Source organism: Chiloscyllium plagiosum, unplaced genomic scaffold (genome assembly GCF_037043375.1).
Source record: "Chiloscyllium plagiosum isolate Xiang-an unplaced genomic scaffold, Cpla_swu_hap1 HiC_scaffold_135, whole genome shotgun sequence".
NCBI lineage: Eukaryota > Metazoa > Chordata > Chondrichthyes > Orectolobiformes > Hemiscylliidae > Chiloscyllium > Chiloscyllium plagiosum.
In genome coordinates this window covers 105,597-132,500 of record NW_028270274.1, presented here as the reverse complement: position 1 = coordinate 132,500, position 26,904 = coordinate 105,597, and the positions used below count along the sequence as shown (strand labels likewise).

Sequence of the window (26,904 nt, the reverse complement as noted above, 5' to 3'; positions counted from 1 at the left end):
GACAGGGAGGGGCTGTAGGGGGTTACAGAGATAGGGAGGGGGTGTAGGGGGTTACAGAGATAGGGAGGGGGTGTAGGGGGGTTACAGAGATAGGGAGGGGGTGTAGGGGGTTACAGAGACAGGGAGGGGCTGTAGGGGGTTACAGAGACAGGGAGGGGCTGTAGGGGGGTTACAGAGATAGGGAGGGGGTGTAGGGGGTTACAGAGATAGGGAGGGGGTGTAGGGGGGTTACAGAGATAGGGAGGGGGTGTAGGGGGTTACAGAGATAGGGAGGGGGTGTAGGGGGGTTACAGAGATAGGGAGGGGGTGTAGGGGGTTACAGAGACAGGGAGGGGCTGTAGGGGGTTACAGAGATAGGGAGGGGGTATAGGTGGGTTACAGAGACAGGGAGGGGGTGTAGGGGGGGTTACAGAGATAGGGAGGGGGTGTAGGGGGTTACAGAGACAGGGAGGGAGTGTAGGGGGTGACAGAGACAGGGAGGGGGTGTAGGGGGGTTACAGAGACAGGGAGGGAGTGTAGGGGGTGACAGAGACAGGGAGGGGGTGTAGGGGGGTTACAGAGATAGGGAGGGGGTGTAGGGGGTTACAGAGATAGGGAGGGGGTGTAGGGGGTTACAGAGACAGGGAGGGTGTGTAGAGGGTTACAGAGATAGGGAGAGGGTGTAGGGGGGGTTACAGAGACAGGGAGGGGGTGTAGGGGGTTACAGAGATAAGGAGGGGGTGTAGGGGGTTACAGAGATAGGGAGGGGGTGTAGGGGGTTACAGAGATAGGGAGGGGGTGTAGGGGGTTACAGAGACAGGGAGGGGGTGTAGGGGGGTTACAGAGATAGGGAGGGGGTGTAGGGGGTTACAGAGACAGGGAGGGTGTGTAGAGGGTTACAGAGATAGGGAGGGGGTGTAGGGGGTTAGAGAGATAGGGAGGGGGTGTAGGGGGTTACAGAGATAGGGAGGGGGTGTAGGGGGGTTACAGAGATAGGGAGGGGGTGTAGGGGGTTACAGAGATAGGGAGGGGGTGTAGGGAGTTACAGAGACAGGGAGGGGGTGTAGGAGGTTACAGAGATAGGGAGGGGGTGTCGGGGGGTTACAGAGACAGGGAGGGGGTGTAGGGGGTTACAGAGATAGGGAGGGGGTGTAGGGGGGTTACAGAGACAGGGAGGGGGTGTAGGGGGATACAGAGACAGGGAGGGGGTGTAGGCGGTTACAGAGATAGGGAGGGGGTGTAGGGGGGTTACAGAGACAGGGAGGGGTGTAGGGGGTTACAGAGATAGGGAGGGGGTGTAGGGGGTTACAGAGATAGGGAGAGGGTGTGGGGGGGTTACAGAGATAGGGAGGGGGTGTAGGAGGTTACAGAGATAGGGAGGGGGTGTAGGCGGTTACAGAGATAGGGAGGGGGTGAAGGGGGGTTACAGAGACAGGGAGGGGTGTAGGGGGTTACAGAGATAGGGAGGGGGTGTAGGGGGTTACAGAGATAGGGAGGGGGTGTAGGGGGTTACAGAGACAGGGAGGGGGTGTAGGGGGTTACAGAGACAGGGAGGGGGTGTAGGGGGGTTACAGAGATAGGGAGGGGGTGTAGGGGGTTACAGAGATAGGGAGGGGGTGTAGGAGGTTACAGAGATAGGGAGGGGGTGTAGGGGGGTTACAGAGATAGGGAGGGGGTGTATGGGGTTACAGAGATAGGGAGGGGGTGTAGGGGGGTTACAGAGATAGGGAGGGGGTGTATGGGGTTACAGAGATAGGGAGGGGGTGTAGGGGGTTACAGAGACAGGGAGGGGGTGTAGGGGGTTACAGAGATAGGGAGGGGGTGTAGGGGGGTTACAGAGATAGGGAGGGGGTGTATGGGGTTACAGAGATAGGGAGGGGGTGTAGGGGGTTACAGAGACAGGGAGGGGGTGTAGGGGGTTACAGAGATAGGGAGAGGGTGTAGGGGGGGTTACAGAGATAGGGAGGGGGTGTAGGGGGTTACAGAGACAGGGAGGGGGTGTAGGGGGTTACAGAGACAGGGAGGGGGTGTAGTGGGGTTACAGAGATAGGGAGGGGGTGTAGGGGGTTACAGAGACAGGGAGGGGGTGTAGGGGGTTACAGAGACAGGGAGGGGGTGTAGGGGGTTACAGAGACAGGGAGGGGGTGTATGGGGTTACAGAGATAGGGAGGGGGTGTATGGGGTTACAGAGATAGGGAGGGGGTGTAGGGGGTTACAGAGACAGGGAGGGGGTGTAGGGGGTTACAGAGACAGGGAGGGGGTGTAGGGGGTTACAGAGATAGGGAGGGGATGTAGGGGGTTACAGAGATAGGGAGGGGGTGTAGGGGGGTTACAGAGATATGGAGGGGGTGTAGGGGGGTTACAGAGACAGGGAGGGGGTGTAGTGGGGTTACAGAGATAGGGAGGGGGTGTATGGGGTACAGAGACAGGGAGGGGGTGTAGGAGGTTACAGAGATAGGGAGGGGGTGTAGGGGGATACAGAGACAGGGAGGGGGTGTAGGGGGTTACAGAGATAGGGAGGGGGTGTAGGGGGGTTAAAGAGACAGGGAGGGGTGTAGGGGGTTACAGAGATAGGGAGGGGGTGTAGGGGGTTACAGAGATAGGGAGGGGGTGTAGGGGGTTACAGAGACAGGGAGGGGGTGTAGGGGGTTACAGAGACAGGGAGGGGGTGTAGGGGGGTTACAGAGATAGGGAGGGGGTGTAGGGGGTTACAGAGATAGGGAGGGGGTGTAGGAGGTTACAGAGATAGGGAGGGGGTGTAGGGGGGTTACAGAGACAGGGAGGGGGTGTTGGGGGTTACAGAGATAGGGAGGGGGTGTATGGGGTTACAGAGATAGGGAGGGGGTGTAGGGGGGTTACAGAGACAGGGAGGGGGTGTAGGGGGGTTACAGAGATAGGGAGGGGGTGTAGGGGGTTACAGAGATAGGGAGGGGGTGTATGGGGTTACAGAGATAGGGAGGGGGTGTAGGGGGGTTACAGAGATAGGGAGGGGGTGTATGGGGTTACAGAGATAGGGAGGGGGTGTAGGGGGTTACAGAGACAGGGAGGGGGTGTAGGGGGTTACAGAGATAGGGAGGGGGTGTAGGGGGGTTACAGAGATAGGGAGGGGGTGTATGGGGTTACAGAGATAGGGAGGGGGTGTAGGGGGTTACAGAGACAGGGAGGGGGTGTAGGGGGTTACAGAGATAGGGAGGGGGTGTAGGGGGTTACAGACATAGGGAGGGGGTGTAGGGGGTTACAGAGACAGGGAGGGGGTGTAGGGGGTTACAGAGATAGGGAGGGGGTGAAGGGGGTTACAGAGACAGGGAGGGGGTGTAGGGGGTTACAGAGACAGGGAGGGGGTGTAGTGGGGTTACAGAGATAGGGAGGGGGTGTAGGGGGTTACAGAGACAGGGAGGGGGTGTAGGGGGTTACAGAGACAGGGAGGGGGTGTAGGGGGTTACAGAGACAGGGAGGGGGTGTATGGGGTTACAGAGATAGGGAGGGGGTGTATGGGGTTACAGAGATAGGGAGGGGGTGTAGGGGGTTACAGAGATAGGGAGGGGATGTAGGGGGTTACAGAGATAGGGAGGGGGTGTAGGGGGGTTACAGAGATATGGAGGGGGTGTAGGGGGGTTACAGAGACAGGGAGGGGGTGTAGTGGGGTTACAGAGATAGGGAGGGGGTGTATGGGGTACAGAGACAGGGAGGGAGTGTAGGGGGTTACAGAGATAGGGAGGGGGTGTAGGGGGTTACAGAGATAGGGAGGGGGTGTAGGGGGTTACAGAGACAGGGAGGGGGTGTAGTGGGGTTACAGAGATAGGGAGGGGGTGTATGGGGTTACAGAGATAGGGAGGGGGTGTATGGGGTTACAGAGACAGGGAGGGGATGTAGGGGGGTTACAGAGATAGGGAGGGGGTGTAGGGGGGTTACAGAGACAGGGAGGGGGTGTAGGGGGTTACAGAGACAGGGAGGGGGTGTAGGGGGTTACAGAGATAGGGAGGGGGTGTAGGGGGGTTACAGAGACAGGGAGGGGGTGTAGGGGGTTACAGAGATAGGGAGGGGGTGTAGGGGGGTTACAGAGACAGGGAGGGGGTGTAGTGGGGTTACAGAGACAGGGAGGGGGTGTAGGGGGGTTACAGAGACAGGGAGGGGGTGTAGTGGGGTTACAGAGATAGGGAGGGGGTGTAGTGGGGTTACAGAGACAGGGAGGGGGTGTAGGGGGGTTACAGAGACAGGGAGGGGGTGTAGGGGGGTTACAGAGACAGGGAGGGGGTGTAGGGGGTTACAGAGACTGGGAGGGGGTGTAGGGGGGTTACAGAGACAGGGAGGGGGTGTAGGGGGTTACAGAGATAGGGAGGGGGTGTAGGGGGGTTACAGAGACAGGGAGGGGGTGTAGGGGGTTACAGAGATAGGGAGGGGGTGTAGGGGGTTACAGAGATAGGGAGGGGGTGTAGGGGGTTACAGAGATAGGGAGGGGATGTAGGGGGTTACAGAGATAGGGAGGGGGTGTAGTGGGGTTACAGAGACAGGGAGGGGGTGTAGGGGGGTTACAGAGACAGGGAGGGGGTGTAGGGGGGTTACAGAGACAGGGAGGGGGTGTAGGGTGTTACAGAGACTGGGAGGGGGTGTAGGGGGGTTACAGAGACAGGGAGGGGGTGTAGGGGGTTACAGAGATAGGGAGGGGGTGTAGGGGGGTTACAGAGACAGGGAGGGGGTGTAGGGGGTTACAGAGATAGGGAGGGGGTGTAGGGGGTTACAGAGATAGGGAGGGGGTGTAGGGGGTTACAGAGGCAGGGAGGGGGTGTAGGGGGGTTACAGAGACAGGGAGGGGGTGTAGGGGGTTACAGAGACTGGGAGGGGGTGTAGGGGGGTTACAGAGACAGGGAGGGGGTGTAGGGGGGTTACAGAGACAGGGAGGGGGTGTAGGGGGTTACAGAGACAGGGAGGGGGTGTAGGGGGTTACAGAGACAGGGAGGGGGTGGAGGGGTCGAGGGCGAGACGGAGTGTGGGGGAAGGGAGGGGAGGGTTGACGGAGGGGGTAGGCCGAGCGAGAAGGTGGAGGGTGCAAGGCCGAGCCTAACGCTGTCGTTTCATCTCCCTCCTCCCCCACCTCCTCCTCCATTACCCCTCACCCTTCCCAGTTCCCGGAACGCTTCCACTCATACCTCAACTACTGCCTGTCCGAGGGACACTGCCTCCGCTACGCGCACAGCACTCAACAGAACAACAAACTCTTCGCCATGTACGTCAAGGTAGGAGCGTCTTGCGAGGCCGCCATTTCGACTACAGGGCCTGTGGAATTAGGCTCAGTGACCCTCAGGAGGTGAGGGGAGAAATTCAGGCCTGTAGATTTAGGCTCAGTGACTCCCAGGAGGTAACAGGAGAAATTCAGGCCTGTAGATTTAGGCTCATTGACCCTCAGGAGGTGAGAGGAAAAATTCAGGCCTGTGGATTTAGGCACACTGACGCTCAGGAGGTGAGAGGAGAAATTCAGGCCTGTAGAATCAGGCTCAGTGACCCGCAGGAGTTGAGAGGGGAAATTCAGGCCTGCTGAGTTAGGCTCAGTGACCCTCAGGAGGTAACAGGAGAAATTCAGGCCTGCAGAGTTAGGCTCAGTGACCCTCAGGAGGTGAGGGGAGAAATTCAGGCCTGTTGAATTAGGCTCAGTGATCCTCAGGAGGTGAGAGGAGAAAAAATTCAGGCCTGTAGAATTAGGCTCACTGACCCGCAGGAGGTGAGAGGAGAAATTCAGGCCTGTGGAATTAGGCTCAGTGACCCGCAGGAGGTGAGAGGAGAAATTCAGGCCTGTGGATTTCGGCTCAGTGATCCTCAGGAGGTGAGAGGAGAAATTCAGGCCTGTGGAATTAGGCTCAGTGACTCTCAGGAGGTAACATGAGAAATTCAGGCCTGTAGAATTAGGCTCAGTGACCCTCAGGAGGTGAGAGGAGAGAAAATTCAGGCATGTAGAATTAGGCTCAGTGACCCTCAGGAGGTGAGAGGAAAAATTCAGGCCTGTAGAATTAGGCTCAGTGACCCTCAGGAGGTGAGGGGAGAAATTCAGGCCTGTAGATTTAGGCTCAGTGACCCTCAGAAGGTGAGAGGGGAAATTCAGGCCTGCTGAGTTAGGCTCAGTGACCCTCAGGACGTGAGAGGAGAAATTCAGGCCTGTAGAATTAGGCTCAGTGACACTCAGGAGGTGAGAGGAGAAATTCAGGCCTGTGGAATTAGGCTCAGTGACCCTCAGGAGGTGAGAGGAGAAATTCAGGCCTGTAGAATTAGGCTCAGTGACCCTCAGGAGGTGAGAGGAAAAATTCAGGCCTGTAGAATTAGGCTCAGTGACCCGCAGGAGGTGAGAGGAGAAATTCAGTCCTGTGGAATTAGGCTCAGTGACCCTCAGGAGGTGACAGGAAAAATTCAGGCCTGTAGATTTAGGCTCAGTGACCCTCAGGAGGTGAGAGGAGAAATTCAGGCCTGTAGAATTAGGTTCAGTGACCCTCAGGAGGTGAGAGGAGAAATTCAGGCCTGTAGAATTAGGCTTATTTACCCTCAGGAGGTGAGGGGAGAAATTCAGGCCTGTAGAATTAGGCTCAGTGATCCTCTGGAGGTAACAGGAGAAATTCAGGCCTGTAGAATTAGGCTCAGTGACCCGCAGGAGGTGAGAGGCGAAATTCAGGCCTGCTGAGTTAGGCTCAGTGACCCTCAGGACGTAACAGGAGAAATTCAGGCCTGCAGAATTAGGCTCAGTGACCCTCAGGAGGTGAGAGGAAAAATTCAGGCCTGTAGATTTAGGCTCAATGACCCTCAGGAGGTGAGAGGAGAAATTCAGGCCTGTAGAATTAGGTTCAGTGACCCTCAGGAGGTAAGAGGAGAAATTCAGGCCTGTAGAATTAGACTCAGTGACACTCAGGAGGTGAGAGGAGAAATTCAGGACTGTAGAATTAGGCTCAGTGACCCGCAGGAGGTGAGAGGAGAAATTCAGGCCTGTAGAATTAGGCTCAGTGACCCTCAGGAGGTGAGAGGAGAAATTCAGGCCTGTAGATTTAGGCTCATTGACCCTCAGGAGGTGAGAGGAGAAATTCAGGCCTGTAGATTTAGGCTCATTGACCCTCAGGAGGTGAGAGGAAAAATTCAGGCCTGTGGATTTAGGCACACTGACGCTCAGGAGGTGAGAGGAGAAATTCAGGCCTGTAGAATTAGGCTCAGTGACCCGCAGGAGTTGAGAGGGGAAATTCAGGCCTGCTGAGTTAGGCTCAGTGACCCTCAGGAGGTAACAGGAGAAATTCAGGCCTGCAGAGTTAGGCTCAGTGACCCTCAGGAGGTGAGAGGAGAAAAAATTCAGGCATGTAGAATTAGGCTCACTGACCCGCAGGAGGTGAGAGGAGAAATTCAGGCCTGTGGAATTAGGCTCAGTGACCCGCAGGAGGTGAGAGGAGAAATTCAGGCCTGTGGATTTCGGCTCAGTGACCCTCAGGAGGTGAGAGGAGAAATTCAGGCCTGTGGAATTAGGCTCAGTGACTCTCAGGAGGTAACAGGAGAAATTCAGGCCTGTAGAATTAGGCTCAGTGACCCTCAGGAGGTGAGAGGAGAAATTCAGGCCTGTGGATTTAGGTTCAGTGACCCGCAGGAGTTGAGAGGGGAAATTCAGGCCTGCTGAGTTAGGCTCAGTGACCCTCAGGAGGTAACAGGAGAAATTCAGGCCTGCAGAATTAGGCTCAGTGACCCTCAGGAGGTGAGAGGAGAAATTCAGGCCTGTAGATTTAGGCTCAGTGACCCTCAGGAGGTGAGAGGAGAAATTCAGGCCTGTAGATTTAGGCTCAGTGACCTTCAGGAGGTGAGAGGAGAAATTCAGGCCTGTAGATTTAGGCTCAGTGACCCTCAGGAGGTGAGAGGAGAAATTCAGGCCAGTGGAATTAGGCTCAGTGACCCTCAGGAGGTGAGAGCAGAAATTCAGGCCTGTAGAATTCGGCTCAGTGACTCTCAGGAGGTAACAGGTGAAATTCAGGCCTGTAGAATTAGGCTCAGTGACCCTCAGGAGGTGAGAGGAGAAAAAATTCAGGCCTGTAGAATTAGGCTCAGTGACCCTCAGGAGGTGAGAGGAGAAATTCAGGCCTGTAGAATTAGGTTCAGTGACCCGCAGGAGGTGAGAGGGGAAATTCAGGCCTGCTGAGTTAGGCTCAGTGACCCTCAGGAGGTGAGAGGAGAAATTCAGGCCTGCTGAATTAGGCTCAGTGACCCGCAGGAGGTGAGAGGGGAAATTCAGGCCTGCTGAGTTAGGCTCAGTGACCCTCAGGAGGTGAGAGGAGAAATTCAGGCCTGTAGAATTAGGCTCAGTGACCCGCAGGAGGTGAGAGGAGAAATTCAGGCCTGTTGAATTCGGCTCAGTGACTCTCAGGAGGTAACAGGAGAAATTCAGGCCTGTAGAATTAGGCTCAGTGACCCGCAGGAGGTGAGAGGGGAAATTCAGGCCTGCTGAGTTAGGCTCAGTGACCCTCAGGAGGTGAGAGGAGAAATTCAGGCCTGTAGAATTAGACTCAGTGACCCTCAGGAGGTGAGAGGAGAAAAAATTCAGGCCTGTATAATTAGGCTCAGTGACCCGCAGGAAGTGAGAGGAGAAATTCAGGCCTGTTGAATTCGGCTCAGTGACTCTCTGGAGGTAACAGGAGAAATTCAGGCCTGTAGAATTAGGCTCAGTGACCCGCAGGAGGTGAGAGGGGAAATTCTGGCCTGCTGAGTTAGGCTCAGTGACTCTCAGGAGGTAACAGGAGAAATTCAGGCCTGCAGAATTAGGCTCAGTGACCCTCAAGAGGTGACAGGAAAAATTCAGGCCTGTAGAATTAGGCTCAGTGACCCTCAGGAGGTGAGAGGAGAAATTCAGGCCTGTGGAATTAGGCTCAGTGACCCGCCGGAGGTGAGAGAAGAAATTCAGGCCTGTGGATTTAGGCTCAGTGACCCTCAGGAGGTGAGAGGAGAAATTCAGGCCTGTGGAATTAGGCTCAGTGATCCTCAGGAGGTAACAGGAGAAATTCAGGCCTGTAGAATTAGGCTCAGTGACCCTCAGGAGGTGAGAGGAGAAAAAATTCAGGCCTGTAGAATTAGGCTCAGTAATCCTCAGGAGGTGAGAGGAGAAATTCAGGCCTGTAGAATTAGGCTCAGTGACCCTCAGGAGGTGAGAGGAGAAACAATTCAGGCCTGTAGAATTAGGCTCAGTGACCCTCAGGAGGTGAGAGGAGAAATTCAGGCCTGTAGAATTAGGTTCAGTGACCCGCAGGAGGTGAGAGGGGAAATTCAGGCCTGCTTAGTTAGGCTCAGTGACCCTCAGGAGGTAACAGGAGAAATTCAGGCCTGTTGAATTAGGCTCAGTGACCCGCAGGAGGTGAGAGGGGAAATTCAGGCCTGCTGAGTTAGGCTCAGTGACCCTCAGGAGGTGAGGGGAGAAATTCAGGCCTGTAGAATTAGGCTCAGTGACCCTCAGGAGGTGAGAGGAGAAATTCAGGCCTGTGGAATTAGGCTCAGTGACCCTCAGGAGGTGAGAGGAGAAATTCAGGCCTGTAGAATTAGGCTCAGTGACCCGCAGGAGGTGAGAGGAGAAATTCAGGCCTGTGGATTTAGGTTCAGTGACCCTCAGGAGGTGAGAGGAGAAATTCAGGCCTGCTGAATTAGGCTCAGTGACTCTCAGGAGGTAACAGGAGAAATTCAAGCCTGCTGAGTTAGGCTCAGTGACCCTCAGGAGGTATCAGGAGAAATTCAGGCCTGTAGAATTAGGCTCAGTGACCCGCAGGAGGTAACAGGAGAAATTCAGGCCTGTAGAATTAGGCTCAGTGACCCGCAGGAGGTGAGAGGGGAAATTCAGGCCTGCTGAGTTCGGCTCAGTGACCCTCAGGAGGTAACAGGAGAAATTCAGGCCTGCAGAATTAGGCTCAGTGACCCTCAGGAGGTGACAGGAAAAATTCAGGCCTGTGGAATTAGGCTCAGTGACCCTCAGGAGGTGAGAGGAAAAATTCAGGCCTGTAGAATTAGGTTCAGTGACCCTCAGGAGGTGACAGCAGAAATTCAGGCCTGTGGAATTAGGCTCAGTGACCCTCAGGAGGTGAGTGGAGAAATTCAGGCCTGTAGAATTAGGCTCAGTGACCCGCAGGAGGTGAGAGGAGAAATTCAGGCCTGTAGAATTAGGCTCAGTGACCCTCAGGAGGTGAGAGGAGAAACAATTCAGGCCTGTAGAATTAGGCTCAGTGACCCTCAGGAGGTGAGAGGAGAAATTCAGGCCTGTAGAATTAGGTTCAGTGACCCGCAGGAGGTGAGAGGGGAAATTCAGGCCTGCTTAGTTAGGCTCAGTGACCCTCAGGAGGTAACAGGAGAAATTCAGGCCTGTTGAATTAGGCTCAGTGACCCGCAGGAGGTGAGAGGGGAAATTCAGGCCTGCTGAGTTAGGCTCAGTGACCCGCAGGAGGTGAGGGGAGAAATTCAGGCCTGTGGAATTAGGCTCAGTGACCCTCAGGAGGTGAGAGAAGAAATTCAGGCCTGTGGAATTAGGCTCAGTGACCCTCAGGAGGTGAGAGAAGAAATTCAGGCCTGTAGAATTAGGCTCAGTGATCCTCAGGAGGTGAGAGGAGAAATTCAGGCCTGTGGAATTAGGTTCAGTGACCCTCAGGAGGTGAGAGGAGAAATTCAGGCCTGTAGAATTAGGTTCAGTGACCCTCAGGAGGTGAGAGGAGAAATTCAGGCCTGTTGAATTAGGCTCAGTGACTCTCAGGAGGTAACAGGAGAAATTCAAGCCTGCTGAGTTAGGCTCAGTGACCCTCAGGAGGTATCAGGAGAAATTCAGGCCTGTAGAATTAGGCTCAGTGACCCGCAGGAGGTAACAGGAGAAATTCAGGCCTGTAGAATTAGGCTCAGTGACCCGCAGGAGGTGAGAGGGGAAATTCAGGCCTGCTGAGTTAGGCTCAGTGACCCTCAGGAGGTAACAGGAGAAATTCAGGCCTGCAGAATTAGGCTCAGTGACCCTCAGGAGGTGACAGGAAAAATTCAGGCCTGTAGAATTAGGTTCAGTGACCCTCAGGAGGTGACAGGAGAAATTCAGGCCTGTGGAATTAGGCTCAGTGACCCTCAGGAGGTGAGAGGAAAAATTCAGGCCTGTAGAATTAGGTTCAGTGACCCTCAGGAGGTGACAGCATAAATTCAGGCCTGTGGAATTAGGCTCAGTGACCCTCAGGAGGTGAGTGGAGAAATTCAGGCCTGTAGAATTAGGCTCAGTGACCCTCAGGAGGTGAGAGGAGAAATTCAGGCCTGTAGAATTAGGCTCAGTGACCCGCAGGAGGTGAGAGGAGAAATTCAGGCCTGTTGAATTAGGCTCAGTGACTCTCAGGAGGTGAGAGGAGAAATTCAGGCCTGTAGAATTAGGCTCAGTGACCCTCAGGAGGTGAGAGGGGAAATTCAGGCCTGCTGAGTTAGGCTCAGTGACCCTCAGGAGGTAACAGGAGAAATTCAGGCCTGTAGAATTAGGTTCAGTGACCCTCAGGAGGTGAGGGGAGAAATTCAGGCCTGTGGAATTAGGCTCAGTGACCCTCAGGAGGTGACAGGAAAAATTCAGGGTGTAGAATTAGGCTCAGTGACCCTCAGGAGGTGAGAGGGGAAATTCAGGCCTGTGGAATTAGGCTCAGTGACCCTCAGGAGGTGAGAGGAGAAATTCAGGCCTGTGGAATTAGGCTCAGTGACCCTCAGGAGGTGAGAGGAGAAATTCAGGCCTGTGGAATTAGGCTCAGTGACCCTCAGGAGGTGACAGGAGTAATTCAGGCCTGTGGATTTAGGCACAATGATGCTCGGGAGGTGAGAGAGAAATTCAGGCCTGTGGATTTAGGCTTAGCTGCCCTCAGGAGGTGACAAGAGAAATTCGGGCCTGTGAATTTAGGCTCAATGACCCTTAGGAGGAGATGGGAGAAATACGGGCCTGTGGATTTAGGCTCAATGAACCTCAGGAGGTGACGGGAGAAATTCTGGCCTGTGGTTTTAGGCTCAGCGACTCCAGGGAGCTTACAACAGAATCTCGGGCCTGAAGATTTAGCATAGGGAGGTGACTGGGGGAGAGTCGAGATGTAGACTTATGCTCAGTAATGCTGGGGCGGGGGAGGGAGGTTTACAGGAGGCCTATATATTTGAGGCTCAGAGTTCCTAGGGAAATGAGATAGAAAATTTGGGCCTGTAGATTTAAGCTCTGTCACCCTGGGAAGGTTACAGAAGAGACTCGGGTCTGTAGATTTAGAGCCCGATACCCCGGAAAGGTTGTAGGAGAGACTCAGGCCTGTAGATTTAGGCTCCATTACCGAGGAAAGGTGACGGGGAGACTCGGGCCTGTAGATGTAGGCTCAGTTACTGCAGAAAGGTTACAGGAGCGGCTCGGGCCTGTAGATTTAGGCTGAGTTACTCTGGAAAGGTTACAAGGGAGATTCGGGCCTGTAGATTTAGCCTCAGTTACCTGGGAACGGTTACAAGGAAGACTCAGGCCTGTAGATTTAGGCTCAGTTACTCTGGAAAGGTGACAGGAGAGACTCGGGCCTGTAGATTTAGGCTCAGTTACTCCAGAAAGGTTACAGGAGCCGCTCGGGCCTGTAGATTTAGGCTGAGTTACTCTGGAAAGGTTACAAGGGAGATTCGGGCCTGTAGATTTAGCCTCAGTTACCTGGGAAAGGTTACAAGGAAGACTCAGGCCTGTAGATTTAGGCTCAGTTACTCTGGAAAGGTGACAGGAGAGACTCGGGCCTGTAGATTTAGGCTCAGTTACTCCAGAAAGGTTACAGGAGCGGCTCGGGCCTGTAGATTTAGGCTGAGTTACTCTGGAAAGGTTACAAGGGAGACTCGGGCCTGTAGATTTAGCCTCAGTAACCTGGGAACGGTTACAAGGGAGACTCAGGCCTGTAGATTTAGACTCAGTTACTCTGGAAAGGTGACAGGAGAGACTCAGGCCTGTAGGTTTAGGCTGAGTTACCTGGGAACGGTTACAAGGGAGACTCGGGCCTGTAGATTTAGGCTGAGTTACCTGGGAAAGGTTACAAGGGAGACTCGGGCCTGTAGATTTAGGCTCCATAACCTGGGAACGGTTACAGGTAGCAGCTCGGGCCTGTAGATTTAGGCTTCATTACCTGGGAAAGGTGACAGGTAGCAGCTCGGGCCTGTAGATTTAGGCTCCATAACCTGGGAACGGTTACAAGTCGCAGCTCGGGCCCGCAGATTTAGGCTCCGTTGCCAGGGAAAGGTGACGGAAGAAAGTCGGCCCAGAGGATTCAGGCTCCGCGGTCCCGGGAGGGTGAGGGGAGAGGCGAGGGCCTGAGGGTTGAGGACGCGTTTGAAGCTGAAACTCTGCTTTCTCCAGTGGGCGGAGACGCACAAACAGAGCAACAGGCTGCGGCTGAACGACATGTTGGTGAAACCGCACCAACGACTCACAAAATACCCCCTGCTCCTGAAGGCCATCCTGAAAAAGACGGAAGACACAGTGGCCAAGGAATTACTCAGCAGGACGGTACGAAGTGCTCAAACTCGGCCTCTCACTCGTATCTGTACACGGCCTGGTGTCTCTCAGTCCCCCCTCTCTCTCTCAGGGAGATATCTGTACACTGACTGGTGTCTCTCAGTCCCCCCTCTCTCTCAGGGAGATATCTGTACACTGACTGGTGTCTCTCAGTCCCCCCCCTTTCTCTCTCAGGGAGATATCTGTACACTGACTGGTGTCTCTCAGTCCCCTCTCTCTCAGGGAGATATCTGTACACTGACTGGTGTCTCTCAGTCCCCCCTCTCTCTCTCAGGGAGATATCTGTACACTGACTGGTGTCTCTCAGTCCCCCCCCTCTCTCTCAGGGAGATATCTGTACACTGACTGGTGTCTCTCAGTCCCCCCCCTCTCTCTCAGGGAGATATCTGTACACTGACTGGTGTCTCTCAGTCCCCCCTCTCTCTCTCAGGGAGATATCTGTACACTGACTGGTGTCTCTCAGTCCCCCCCCTCTCTCTCAGGGAGATATCTGTACACTGACTGGTGTCTCTCAGTCCCCCCCCTCTCTCTCAGGGAGATATCTGTACACTGACTGGTGTCTCTCAGTCCCCCCCCTCTCTCTCAGGGAGATATCTGTACACTGACTGGTGTCTCTCAGTCCCCCCTCTCTCTCTCAGGGAGATATCTGTACACTGACTGGTGTCTCTCAGTCCCCTCTCTCTCTCAGGGAGATATCTGTACACTGACTGGTGTCTCTCAGTCCCGTCTCTCTCTCAGGGAGATATCTGTACACTGACTGGTGTCTCTCAGTCCCCCTCTCTCTCAGGGAGATATCTGTACACTGACTGGTGTCTCTCAGTCCCCTCTCTCTCTCTCTCAGGGAGATATCTGTACACTGACTGGTGTCTCTCAGTCCCCTCTCTCTCTCTCAGGGAGATATCTGTACACTGACTGGTGTCTCTCAGTCCCCTCTCTCTCTCAGGGAGATATCTGTACACTGACTGGTGTCTCTCAGTCCCCTCTCTCTCTCTCAGGGAGATATCTGTACACTGACTGGTGTCTCTCAGTCCCCTCTCTCTCTCAGGGAGATATCTGTACACTGACTGGTGTCTCTCAGTCCCCTCTCTCTCTCAGGGAGATATCTGTACACTGACTGGTGTCTCTCAGTCCCCTCCCTCTCTCTCAGGGAGATATCTGTACACTGACTGGTGTCTCTCAGTCCCCCCTCTCTCTCAGGGAGATATCTGTACACTGACTGGTGTCTCTCAGTCCCCTCTCTCTCTCTCTCAGGGAGATACCTGTACACTGACTGGTGTCTCTCAGTCCCCTCTCTCTCTCTCTCAGGGAGATATCTGTACACTGACTGGTGTCTCTCAGTCCCCTCTCTCTCTCTCTCAGGGAGATATCTGTACACTGACTGGTGTCTCTCAGTCCCCTCTCTCTCTCTCTCAGGGAGATATCTGTACACTGACTGGTGTCTCTCAGTCCCCCCTCTCTCTCAGGGAGATATCTGTACAGTGACTGGTGTCTCTCAGTCCCCCCTCTCTCTCAGGGAGATATCTGTACAGTGACTGGTGTCTCTCAGTCCCCTCTCTCTCTCTCTCAGGGAGATATCTGTACACTGACTGGTGTCTCTCAGTCCCCTCTCTCTCTCTCAGGGAGATATCTGTACACTGACTGGTGTCTCTCAGTCCCCCCTCTCTCTCAGGGAGATATCTGTACAGTGACTGGTGTCTCTCAGTCCCCTCTCTCTCTCAGGGAGATATCTGTACACTGACTGGTGTCTCTCAGTCCCCTCTCTCTCTCAGGGAGATATCTGTACACTGACTGGTGTCTCACAGTCCCCTCTCTCTCTCTCAGGGAGATATCTGTACACTGACTGGTGTCTCTCAGTCCTCTCTCTCAGGGAGATATCTGTACACTGACTGGTGTCTCTCAGTCCCCCCTCTCTCTCTCAGGGAGATATCTGTACACTGACTGGTGTCTCTCAGTCCCCCCTCTCTCTCTCTCAGGGAGATATCTGTACACTGACTGGTGTCTCTCAGTCCCCCCTCTCTCTCTCAGGGAGATATCTGTACACTGACTGGTGTCTCTCAGTCCCCCCTCTCTCTCTCTCAGGGAGATATCTGTACACTGACTGGTGTCTCTCAGTCCCCTCTCTCTCTCTCAGGGAGATATCTGTACACTGACTGGTGTCTCTCAGTTCCCCCTCTCTCTCTCTCAGGGAGATATCTGTACACTGACTGGTGTCTCTCAGTCCCCTCTCTCTCTCTCAGGGAGATATCTGTACACTGACTGGTGTCTCTCAGTCCCCTCTCTCTCTCAGGGAGATATCTGTACACTGACTGGTGTCTCTCAGTCCCCTCTCTCTCTCAGGGAGATATCTGTACACTGACTGGTGTCTCTCAGTCCCCTCTCTCTCTCAGGGAGATATCTGTACACTGACTGGTGTCTCTCAGTCCCCTCTCTCTCTCAGGGAGATATCTGTACACTGACTGGTGTCTCTCAGTCCCCTCTCTCTCAGGGAGATATCTGTACACTGACTGGTGTCTCTCAGTCCCCTCTCTCTCTCAGGGAGATATCTGTACACTGACTGGTGTCTCTCAGTCCCCTCTCTCTCAGGGAGATATCTGTACACTGACTGGTGTCTCTCAGTCCCCTCTCTCTCTCTCAGGGAGATATCTGTACACTGACTGGTGTCTCTCAGTCCCCTCTCTCTCTCTCTCTCTCTCAGGGAGATATCTGTACACTGACTGGTGTCTCTCAGTCCCCTCTCTCTCAGGGAGATATCTGTACACTGACTGGTGTCTCTCTCTCTCTCTGAGGGAGATATCTGTACACTGACTGGTGTCTCTCAGTCCCCTCTCTCTCTCTCATGGAGATATCTGTACACTGACTGGTGTCTCTCAGTCCCCTCTCTCTCTCTCAGGGAGATAGCTGTACACAGCCTGGTGTCGCTCAGTCCCCTCTCCCTCTCTCACAGGGAGATATCTGTACACTGACTGGTGTCTCTCAGTCCCCCCTCTCTCCCAGGGAGATATCTGTACACTGACTGGTGTCTCTCAGTCCCCTCTCTCTCTCAGGGAGATATCTGTACACTGACTGGTGTCTCTCAGGTCCCTTTCTCTCTCAGGGAGATATCTGTACACTGACTGGTGTCTCTCAGTCCTCCCTCTCTCTCAGGGAGATATCTGTACACTGACTGGTGTCTCTCAGTCCCCCCTCTCTCTCTCAGGGAGATATCTGTAGAAATGACTGGTGTCTCTCAGTCCCCTCTCTCTCTCAGGGAGATATCTGTACACTGACTGGTGTCTCTCAGTCCCCCCTCTCTCTCAGGGAGATATCTGTACACTGACTGGTGTCTCTCAGTCCACTCTCTCTCTCAGGGAGATATCTGTACACTGACTGGTGTCTCTCAGTCCCCTCTCTCTCTCTCAGGGAGATATCTGTACACTGACTGGTGTCTCTCAGTCCACTCTCTCTCTCAGGGAGATATCTGTACACTGACTGGTGTCTCTCTGTCCCCTCTCTCTCTCTCTCAGGGAGATATCTGTACACTGACTGGTGTCTCTCAGTCCCCCCTCTCTCTCTCTCAGGGAGATATCTGTACACTGACTGGTGTCTCTCAGTCCCCTCTCTCTCAGGGAGATATCTGTACACTGACTGGTGTCTCTCAGTCCCCTCTCTCTCTCTCAGGGAGATATCTGTACACTGACTGGTGTCTCTCTGTCCCCCCTCTCTCTCAGGGAGATATCTGTACACTGACTGGTGTCTCTCAGTCCCCTCTCTCTCTCTCAGGGAGATATCTGTACACTGACTGGTGTCTCTCAGTCCCCTCTCTCTCTCAGGGAGATATCTGTACACTGACTGGTGTCTCTCAGTCCCCTCTCTCTCTCAGGGAGATATCTGTACACTGACTCGTGTCTCTCAGTCCCCTCTCTCTCTCTCAGGGAGATATCTGTACACTGACTGGTGTCTCTCAGTCCCCTCTCTCTCAGGGAGATATCTGTACACTGACTGGTGTCTCTCAGTCCCCTCTCTCTCTCTCATGGAGATATCTGTACACTGACTGTTGTCTCTCAGTCCCCTCTCTCTCTCTCAGGGAGATAGCTGTACACAGCCTGGTGTCGCTCAGTCCCCTCTCCCTCTCTCACAGGGAGATATCTGTACACTGACTGGTGTCTCTCTGTCCCCCCTCTCTCTCAGGGAGATATCTGTACACTGACTGGTGTCTCTCAGTCCCCTCTCTCTCTCAGGGAGATATCTGTACACTGACTGGTGTCTCTCAGGTCCCTTTCTCTCTCAGGGAGATATCTGTACACTGACTGGTGTCTCTCAGTCCTCCGTCTCTCTCAGGGAGATATCTGTACACTGACTGGTGTCTCTCAGTCCCCCCTCTCTCTCTCAGGGAGATATCTGTACACTGACTGGTGTCTCTCAGTCCCCCCTCTCTCTCTCAGGGAGATATCTGTAGAAATGACTGGTGTCTCTCAGTCCCCTCTCTCTCTCAGGGAGATATCTGTACACTGACTGGTGTCTCTCAGTCCCCTCTCTCTCTCAGGGAGATATCTGTACACTGACTGGTGTCTCTCAGTCCCCCCTCTCTCTCAGGGAGATATCTGGACACTGACTGGTGTCTCTCAGTCCCCTCTCTCTCAGGGAGATATCTGTACACTGACTGGTGTCTCTCAGTCCCCCCTCTCTCTCAGGGAGATATCTGTACACTGACTGGTGTCTCTCAGTCCCCCCTCTCTCTCTCTCAGGGAGATATCTGTACACTGACTGGTGTCTCTCAGTCCCCTCTCTCTCACTCAGGGAGATATCTGTACACTGACTGGTGTCTCTCAGTCCCCTCTCTCTCTCAGGGAGATATCTGTACACTGACTGGTGTCTCTCAGTCCCCTCTCTCTCAGGGAGATATCTGTACACTGACTGGTGTCTCTCAGTCCCCCCTCTCTCTCTCTCAGGGAGATATCTGTACACTGACTGGTGTCTCTCAGTGCCCCCTCTCTCTCAGGGAGATATCTGTACACTGACTGGTGTCTCTCAGTCCCCCCTCTCTCTCTCAGGGAGATATCTGTACACTGACTGGTGACTCTCAGTCCCCTCTCTCTCTCTCAGGGAGTTATCTATACACTGACTGGTGTCTCTCAGTCCCCTCTCTCTCTCTCAGGGAGATATCTGTACACTGACTGGTGACTCTCAGTCCCCTCTCTCTCTCTCAGGGAGTTATCTGTACACTGACTGGTGACTCTCAGTCCCCCCTCTCTCTCAGGGAGATATCTGTACACTGACTGGTGTCTCTCAGTCCCCTCTCTCTCAGGGAGATATCTGTACACTGACTGGTGTCTCTCAGTCCCCTCTCTCTCTCTCTCAGGGAGATATCTGTACACTGACTGGTGACTCTCAGTCCCCTCTCTCTCTCTCAGGGAGATATCTGTACACTGACTGGTGTCTCTCAGTCCCCTCTCTCTCTCTCTCAGGGAGATATCTGTACACTGACTGGTGTCTCTCAGTCCCCTCTCTCTCTCTCAGGGAGATATCTGTACACTGTCTGGTGTCTCTCAGTCCCCTCTCTCTCAGGGAGATATCTGTACACTGACTGGTGTCTCTCAGTCCCCTCTCTCTCTCAGGGAGATATCTGTACACTGACTGGTGTCTCTCAGTCCCCTCTCTCTCTCAGGAGATATCTGTACACTGACTGGTATCTCTCAGTCCCCCCCCTCTCTCTCTCAGGGTGATATCTGTACACTGACTGGTGTCTCTCAGTCCCCTCTCTCTCTCAGGGAGATATCTGTACACTGACTGGTATCTCTCAGTCCCCCCCCTCTCTCTCTCAGGGTGATATCTGTACACTGACTGGTGTCTCTCAGTCCCCTCTCTCTCTCAGGGAGATATCTGTACACTGACTGGTGTCTCTCAGTCCCCTCTCCCCCTTCTCAGGGAGATATCTGTGCACTGACTGGTGTCTCTCAGTCCCCTCTCTCTCTCTCAGGGAGATATCTGTACACTGACTGGTGTCTCTCAGTCCCCTCTCTCTCTCAGGGAGATATCTGTACACTGACTGGTGTCTCTCAGTCCCCTCTCCCTCTCTCAGGGAGATATCTGTACACTGACTGGTGTCTCTCAGTCCCCTCTCTCTCTCTCAGGGAGATATCTGTACACTGACTGGTGTCTCTCAGTACCCTCTCTCTCAGGGAGATATCTGTACACTGAATGGTGTCTCTCAGTCCCCCCTCTCTCTCAGGGAGATATCTGTACACTGACTGGTGTCTCTCAGTCCCCCCTCTCTCTCTCTCAGGGAGATATCTGTACACTGACTGGTGTCTCTCAGTCCCCTCTCTCTCTCAGGGAGATATCTGTACACTGACTGCTGTCTCTCAGTCCCCTCTCTCTCTCAGGGAGATATCTGTACACTGACTGGTGTCTCTCAGTCCCCTCTCTCTCTGAGTGAGATATCTGTACACTGACTGGTGTCTCTCAGTCCCCTCTCTCTCTCTCAGGGAGATATCTGTACACTGACTGGTGTCTCTCAGTCCCCCCTCTCTCTCTCTCAGGGAGATATCTGTACACTGACTGCTGTCTCTCAGTCCCCTCTCTCTCTCAGGGAGATATCTGTACACTGACTGGTGTCTCTCGGTCCCCCCCCTCTCTCTCTCAGGGAGATATCTGTACACTGACTGGTGTCTCTCAGTCCCCTCTCTCTCTCTCAGGGAGATATCTGTACACTGACTGGTGTCTCTCGGTCCCCCCCCTCTCTCTCTCAGGGAGATATCTGTACACTGACTGGTGTCTCTCAGTCCCCTCTCTCTCTCTCAGGGAGATATCTGTACACTGACTGGTGTCTCTCAGTCCCCTCTCTCTCTCTCAGGGAGATATCTGTACACTGACTGGTGTATCTCAGTCCCCCCTCTCTCTCAGGGAGATATCTGTACACTGACTGGTGTCTCTCAGTCCCCTCTCTCAGGGAGATATCTGTACACTGACTGGTGTCTCTCAGTCCCCCCTCTCTCTCTCTCAGGGAGATATCTGTACACTGACTGGTGTCTCTCAGTCCCCTCTCTCTCTCAGGGAGATATCTGTACACTGACTGGTGTCTCTCAGTCCCCCCTCTCTCTCTCTGAGTGAGATATCTGTACACTGACTGGTGTCTCTCAGTCCCCTCTCTCTCTCAGGGAGATATCTGTACACTGACTGGTGTCTCTCAGTCCCCCCTCTCTCTCTCTCAGGGAGATATCTGTACACTGACTGGTGTCTCTCAGTCCCCCCCACCTCTCTCTCAGGGAGATGTCTGGACACTGACTGGTGTCTCTCAGTCCCCCCTCTCTCTCTCTCAGGGAGATATCAGTACACTGACTGGTGTCTCTCAGTCCCCTCTCTCTCAGGGAGATATCTGTACACTGACTGGTGTCTCTCAGTCCCCCCTCTCTCTCTCTCAGGGAGATATCTGGACACTGACTGGTGTCTCTCAGTCCCCTCTCTCACAGGAAGATATCTGTACACTGACTGGTGTCTCTCAGTCCCCTCTCTCTCTCTCTGAGAGATATCTATACACTGACTGGAGTCTCTCAGTCCCCTCTCTCTCTCAGGGAGATATCTGTACACTGACTGGTGTCTCTCAGTCCCCTCTCTCTCTCAGGGAGATATCTGTACACTGACTGGTGTCTCTCAGTCCCCTCTCTCTCTCAGGGAGATATCTGTACACTGACCGGTGTCTCTCAGTCCCCTCTCTCTCAGGGAGATATCTGTACACTGACTGGTGTCTCTCAGTCCCCCCTCTCTCTCTCTCAGGGAGATATCTGGACACTGACTGGTGTCTCTCAGTCCCCTCTCTCTCAGGAAGATATCTGTACACTGACTGGTGTCTCTCAGTCCCCTCTCTCTCTCTCTGAGAGATATCTATACACTGACTGGTGTCTCTCAGTCCCCTCTCTCTCTCAGGGAGATATCTGTACACTGACTGGTGTCTCTCAGTCCCCTCTCTCTCTCAGGGAGATATCTGTACACTGACTGGTGTCTCTCAGTCCCCTCTCTCTCTCAGGGAGATATCTGTACACTGACTGGTGTCTCTCAGTCCCCTCTCTCTCTCTCTCAGGGAGATATCTGTACACTGACTGGTGTCTCTCAGTCCCCCCTCTCTCTCAGGGAGATATCTGTCCACTGACTGGTGTCTCTCAGTCCCCTCTCTCTCTCAGGGAGATATCTGTACACTGACTGGTGTCTCTCAGTCACCTCTCTCTCTCTCTCAGGGAGATATCTGTACACTGACTGGTGTCTCTCAGTCCCCTCTCTCTCAGGGAGATATCTGTACACTGACTGGTGTCTCTCAGTCCCCTCTCTCTCAGGGTGATATCTGTACACTGACTGGTGTCTCTCAGTCCCCTCTCTCTCTCAGGGTGATATCTGTACACTGACTGGTGTCTCTCAGTCCCCTCTGTCTCTCAGGGAGATATCTGTACACTGACTGGTGTCTCTCAGTCCCCTCTCTCTCACTCTCAGGGAGATATCTGTACACTGACTGGTGTCTCTCAGTCCCCTCCATCTCTCTTTCAGGGAGATATCTGTACACTGACTGGTGTCTCTCAGTCCCCCCCCCCCCCTCTCTCTCAGGGAGATATCTGTACACTGACTGGTGTCTCTCAGTCCCCTCTCTCTCTTTCTCAGGGAGATATCTGTACACTGACTGGTGTCTCTCAGTCCCCTCTCTCTCTCAGGGAGATATCTGTACACTGACTGGTGTCTCTCAGTCCCTCTCTCTCTCTCAGGGAGATATCTGTACACTGACTGGTGTCTCTCAGTCCCCTCTCTCTCTCAGGGAGATATCTGTACACTGACTGGTGTCTCTCAGTCCTCTCTCTCTCTCAGGGAGATATCTGTACACTGACTGGTGTCTCTCAGTCCCCCCTCTCTCTCTCTCTCAAGGAGATATCTGTACACTGACTGGTGTCTCTCAGTCCCCTCTCTCTCAGGGAGATATCTGTACACTGACTGGTGTCTCTCAGTCCCCCCTCTCTCTCAGGGAGATATCTGTACACTGACTGGTGTCTCTCAGTCCCCTCTCTCTCTCTCTCTCAGGGAGATATCTGTACACTGACTGGTGTCTCTCAGTCCCCTCTCTCTCAGGGAGATATCTGTACACTGACTGGTGTCTCTCAGTCCCCCCTCTCTCTCAGGGAGATATCTGTACACTGACTGGTGTCTCTCAGTCCTCTCTCTCTCTTAGGGAGATATCTGTACACTGACTGGTGTCTCTCAGTCCCCCCTCTCTCTCAGGGAGATATCTGTACACTGACTGGTGTCTCTCAGTCCCCCCTCTCTCTCAGGGAGATATCGGTACACTGACTGGTGTCTCTCAGTCCCCCCTCTCTCTCAGGGAGATATCTGTACACTGACTGGTGTCTCTCAGTCCCTCTCTCTCTCAGGGAGATATCTGTACACTGACTGGTGTCTCTCAGTCCCCTCTCTCTCAGGGAGATATCTGTACACTGACTGGTGTCTCTCAGTCCCCCCTCTCTCTCTCAGGGAGATATCTGTACACTGACTGGTGTCTCTCAGTCCCCTCTCTCTCAGGGAGATATCTGTACACTGACTGGTGTCTCTCAGTCCCCTCTCTCTCAGGGAGATATCTGTACACTGACTGGTGTCTCTCAGTCCTCTCTCTCTCTCAGGGAGATATCTGTACACTGACTGGTGTCTCTCAGTCCCCCCTCTCTCTCAGGGAGATATCTGTACACTGACTGGTGTCTCTCAGTCCTCTCTCTCTCTCAGGGAGATATCTGTACACTGACTGGTGTCTCTCAGTCCCCTCTCTCTCTCTCTCTCAGGGAGATATCTGTCCACTGACTGGTGTCTCTCAGTCACCTCTCTCTCTCTCTCAGGGAGATACCTGTACACTGACTGGTGTCTCTCAGTCCCCTCTCTCTCTCAGGGAGATATCTGTACACTGACTGGTGTCTCTCAGTCCCCTCTCTCTCTCTCTCAGGGAGATATCTGTACACTGACTGGTGTCTCTCAGTCCCCTCTCTCTCAGGGAGATATCTGTACACTGACTGGTGTCTCTCAGTCCCCTCTCTCTCTCAGGGAGATATCTGTACACTGACTGGTGTCTCTCAGTCCCCTCTCTCTCTCAGGGAGATATCTGGACACTGACTGGTGTCTCTCAGACCCCTCTCTCACTCTCAGGGAGATATCTGTACACTGACTGGTGTCTCTCAGTCCCCTCTCTCACTCTCAGGGAGATATCTGTACACTGACTGGTGTCTCTCAGACCCCTCTCTCACTCTCAGGGAGATATTTGTACACTGACTGGTGTCTCTCAGTCCCCTCTCTCTCTCAGGGAGATATCTGTACACTGACTGGTGTCTCTCAGTCACCTCTCTCTCTCTCTCAGGGAGATATCTGTACACTGACTGGTGTCTCTCAGTCACCTCTCTCTCTCTCAGGGAGATATCTGTACACTGACTGGTGTCTCTCAGACCCCTCTCTCACTCTCATGGAGATATCTGTACACTGACTGGTGTCTCTCAGTCCCCTCTCTCTCTCTGGGAGATATCTGGACACTGACTGGTGTCTCTCAGTCCCCCCTCTCTCTCTCAGGGAGACATCTGTACACTGACTGGTGTCTCTCAGTCCCCTCTCTCTCTCAGGGAGATATCTGTACACTGACTGGTGTCTCTCAGTCCTCTCTCTCTCTCTCTCAGGGAGATACCTGTACACTGACTGGTGTCTCTCAGTCCCCTCTCTCTCTCAGGGAGATATCTGTACACTGACTGGTGTCTCTCAGTCCCCTCTCTCTCTCTCAGGGAGATACCTGTACACTGACTGGTGTCCCTCAGTCCCCCCTCTCTCTCAGGGAGATACCTGTACACTGACTGGTGTCTCTCAGTCCCCCCTCTCTCTCTCAGGGAGATATCTGTACACTGACTGGTGTCCCTCAGTCCCCCCTCTCTCTCAGGGAGATACCTGTACACTGACTGGTGTCTCTCAGTCCCCCCTCTCTCTCTCAGGGAGATATCTGTACACTGACTGGTGTCTCTCAGTCCCCCCTCTCTCTCCCTCAGGGAGATATCTGTACACTGACTGGTGTCTCTCAGTCCTCTCTCGCTCTCTCAGGGAGATATCTGTACACTGACTGGTGTCTCTCAGTCCCCTCTCTCTCTCAGGGAGATATCTGTACAATGACTGGTGTCTCTCAGTCCCCTCGCTCTCTCTCTCAGGGAGATATCTGTACACTGACTGGTGTCTCTCAGTCACCTCTCTCTCTCTCTCAGGGAGATATCTGTACACTGACTGGTGTCTCTCAGTCCCCTCTCTCTCTCAGGGAGATATCTGTACACTGACTGGTGTCTCTCAGTCCCCCCTCTCTCTCTCTCAGGGAGATATCTGTTCACTGACTGGTGTCTCTCAGTCCCCCCTCTCTCTCTCTCAGGGAGATATCTGTACACTGACTGGTGTCTCTCAGTCCCCTCTCTCTCTCTCAGGGAGATATCTGTACACTGACTGGTGTCTCTCAGTTCCCTCTCTCTCTCTCTCAGGGAGATATCTGTACACTGACTGGTGTCTCTCAGTCCCCCCTCTCTCTCTCAGGGAGATATCTGTACACTGACTGGTGTCTCTCTGTTCCCTCTCTCTCTCTCTCAGGGAGATATCTGTACACTGACTGGTGTCTCTCAGTCCCCCCTCTCTCTCTCAGGGAGATATCTGTACACTGACTGGTGTCTCTCAGTCCCCTCTCTCAGGGAGATATCTGTACACTGACTGGTGTCTCTCAGTCCCCTCTCTCTCAGGGAGATATCTGTACACTGACTGGTGTCTCTCAGTTCCCCCTCTCTCTCTCTCAGGGAGATATCTGTACACTGACTGGTATCTCTCAGTCCTCTCTCTCTCTCTCAGGGAGATACCTGTACACTGACTGGTGTCTCTCAGTCCCCCCTCTCTCAGGGAGATATCTGTACACTGACTGGTGTCTCTCAGTCCCCTCTCTCTCAGGGAGATATCTGTACACTGACTGGTGTCTCTCAGTTCCCCCTCTCTCTCTCTCAGGGAGATATCTGTACACTGACTGGTGTCTCTCAGTCCCCTCTCTCTCTCTCAGGGAGATATCTGTACACTGACTGGTGTCTCTCAGTCCCCCCTCTCTCTCAGGGAGATATCTGTACACTGACTGGTGTCTCTCAGTCCCCTCTCTCTCAGGGAGATATCTGTACACTGACTGGTGTCTCTCAGTTCCCCCTCTCTCTCTCTCAGGGAGATATCTGTACACTGACTGGTGTCTCTCAGTCCCCTCTCTCTCTCTCAGGGAGATATCTGTACACTGACTGGTGTCTCTCAGTCCCCCCTCTCTCTCAGGGAGATATCTGTACACTGACTGGTGTCTCTCAGTCCCCTCTCTCTCTCAGGGAGATATATGTACACTGACTGGTGTCTCTCAGTCCCCTCTCTCTCTCTCAGGGAGATATCTGTACACTGACTGGTGTCTCTCAGTCCCCTCTCTCTCTCTCAGGGAGATATCTGTACACTGACTGGTGTCTCTCAGTCCCCCCTCTCTCTCTCAGGGAGATATCTGTACACTGACTGGTGTCTCTCAGTCCCCCCTCTCTCTCTCAGGGAGATATCTGTACACTGACTGGTGTCTCTCAGTCCCCTCTCTCTCTCTCAGGGAGATATCTGTACACTGACTGGTGTCTCTCAGTCCCCTCTCTCTCTCAGGGAGATATCTGTACACTGACTGGTGTCTCTCAGTCCCCCCTCTCTCTCTCAGGGAGATATCTGTACACTGACTGGTGTCTCTCAGTCCCCCCCCTCTCTCTCAGGGAGATATCTGTACACTGACTGGTGTCTCTCAGTCCCCTCTCTCTCTCTCAGGGAGATATCTGTATACTGACTGGTGTCTCTCAGTCCCCCCTCTCTCTCTCAGGGAGATATCTGTACACTGACTGGTGTCTCTCAGTCCCCTCTCTCTCTCAGGGAGATATCTGTACACTGACTGGTGTCTCTCAGTCCCCCCTCTCTCTCTCTCAGGGAGATATCTGTACACTGACTGGTGTCTCTCAGTCCCCCCTCTCTCTCAGGGAGATATCTGTACACTGACTGGTGTCTCTCAGTCCCCTCTCTCTCTCAGGGAGATATCTGTACACTGACTGGTGTCTCTCAGTCCCCCCTCTCTCTCAGGGAGATATCTGTACACTGACTGGTGTCTCTCAGTCCCCTCTCTCTCTCAGGGAGATATCTGTACACTGACTGGTGTCTCTCAGTCCCCCCTCTCTCTCAGGGAGATATCTGTACACTGACTGGTGTCTCTCAGTCCCCCCCCCTCTCTCAGGGAGATATCTGTACACTGACTGGTGTCTCTCAGTCCCCCCTCTCTCTCAGGGAGATATCTGTACAGTGACTGGTGTCTCTCAGTCCCCTCTCTGTCAGGGAGATATCTGTACACTGACTGATGTCTCTCAGACCCCCCT

The 26,904-nt window shown here is 53.7% G+C and overlaps 1 protein-coding gene across 1 annotated transcript in view; it reads left to right on the top strand.

The window, feature by feature from the left end:
* The window catches only part of LOC148133999 (pleckstrin homology domain-containing family G member 5-like), a gene marked incomplete at its 5' end in the record, with an annotated part of 75,841 nt that overhangs the window by 2,431 nt on the left and 46,506 nt on the right, over positions 1–26,904 (top strand). Inside the window, 2 exons of the mRNA XM_087985707.1 lie at positions 5,103–5,213; positions 13,325–13,474. Of these exons, the coding sequence (XP_087841833.1) occupies positions 5,103–5,213; positions 13,325–13,474 (261 nt within the window). The remainder of the gene's footprint in view (positions 1–5,102; positions 5,214–13,324; positions 13,475–26,904) is intronic.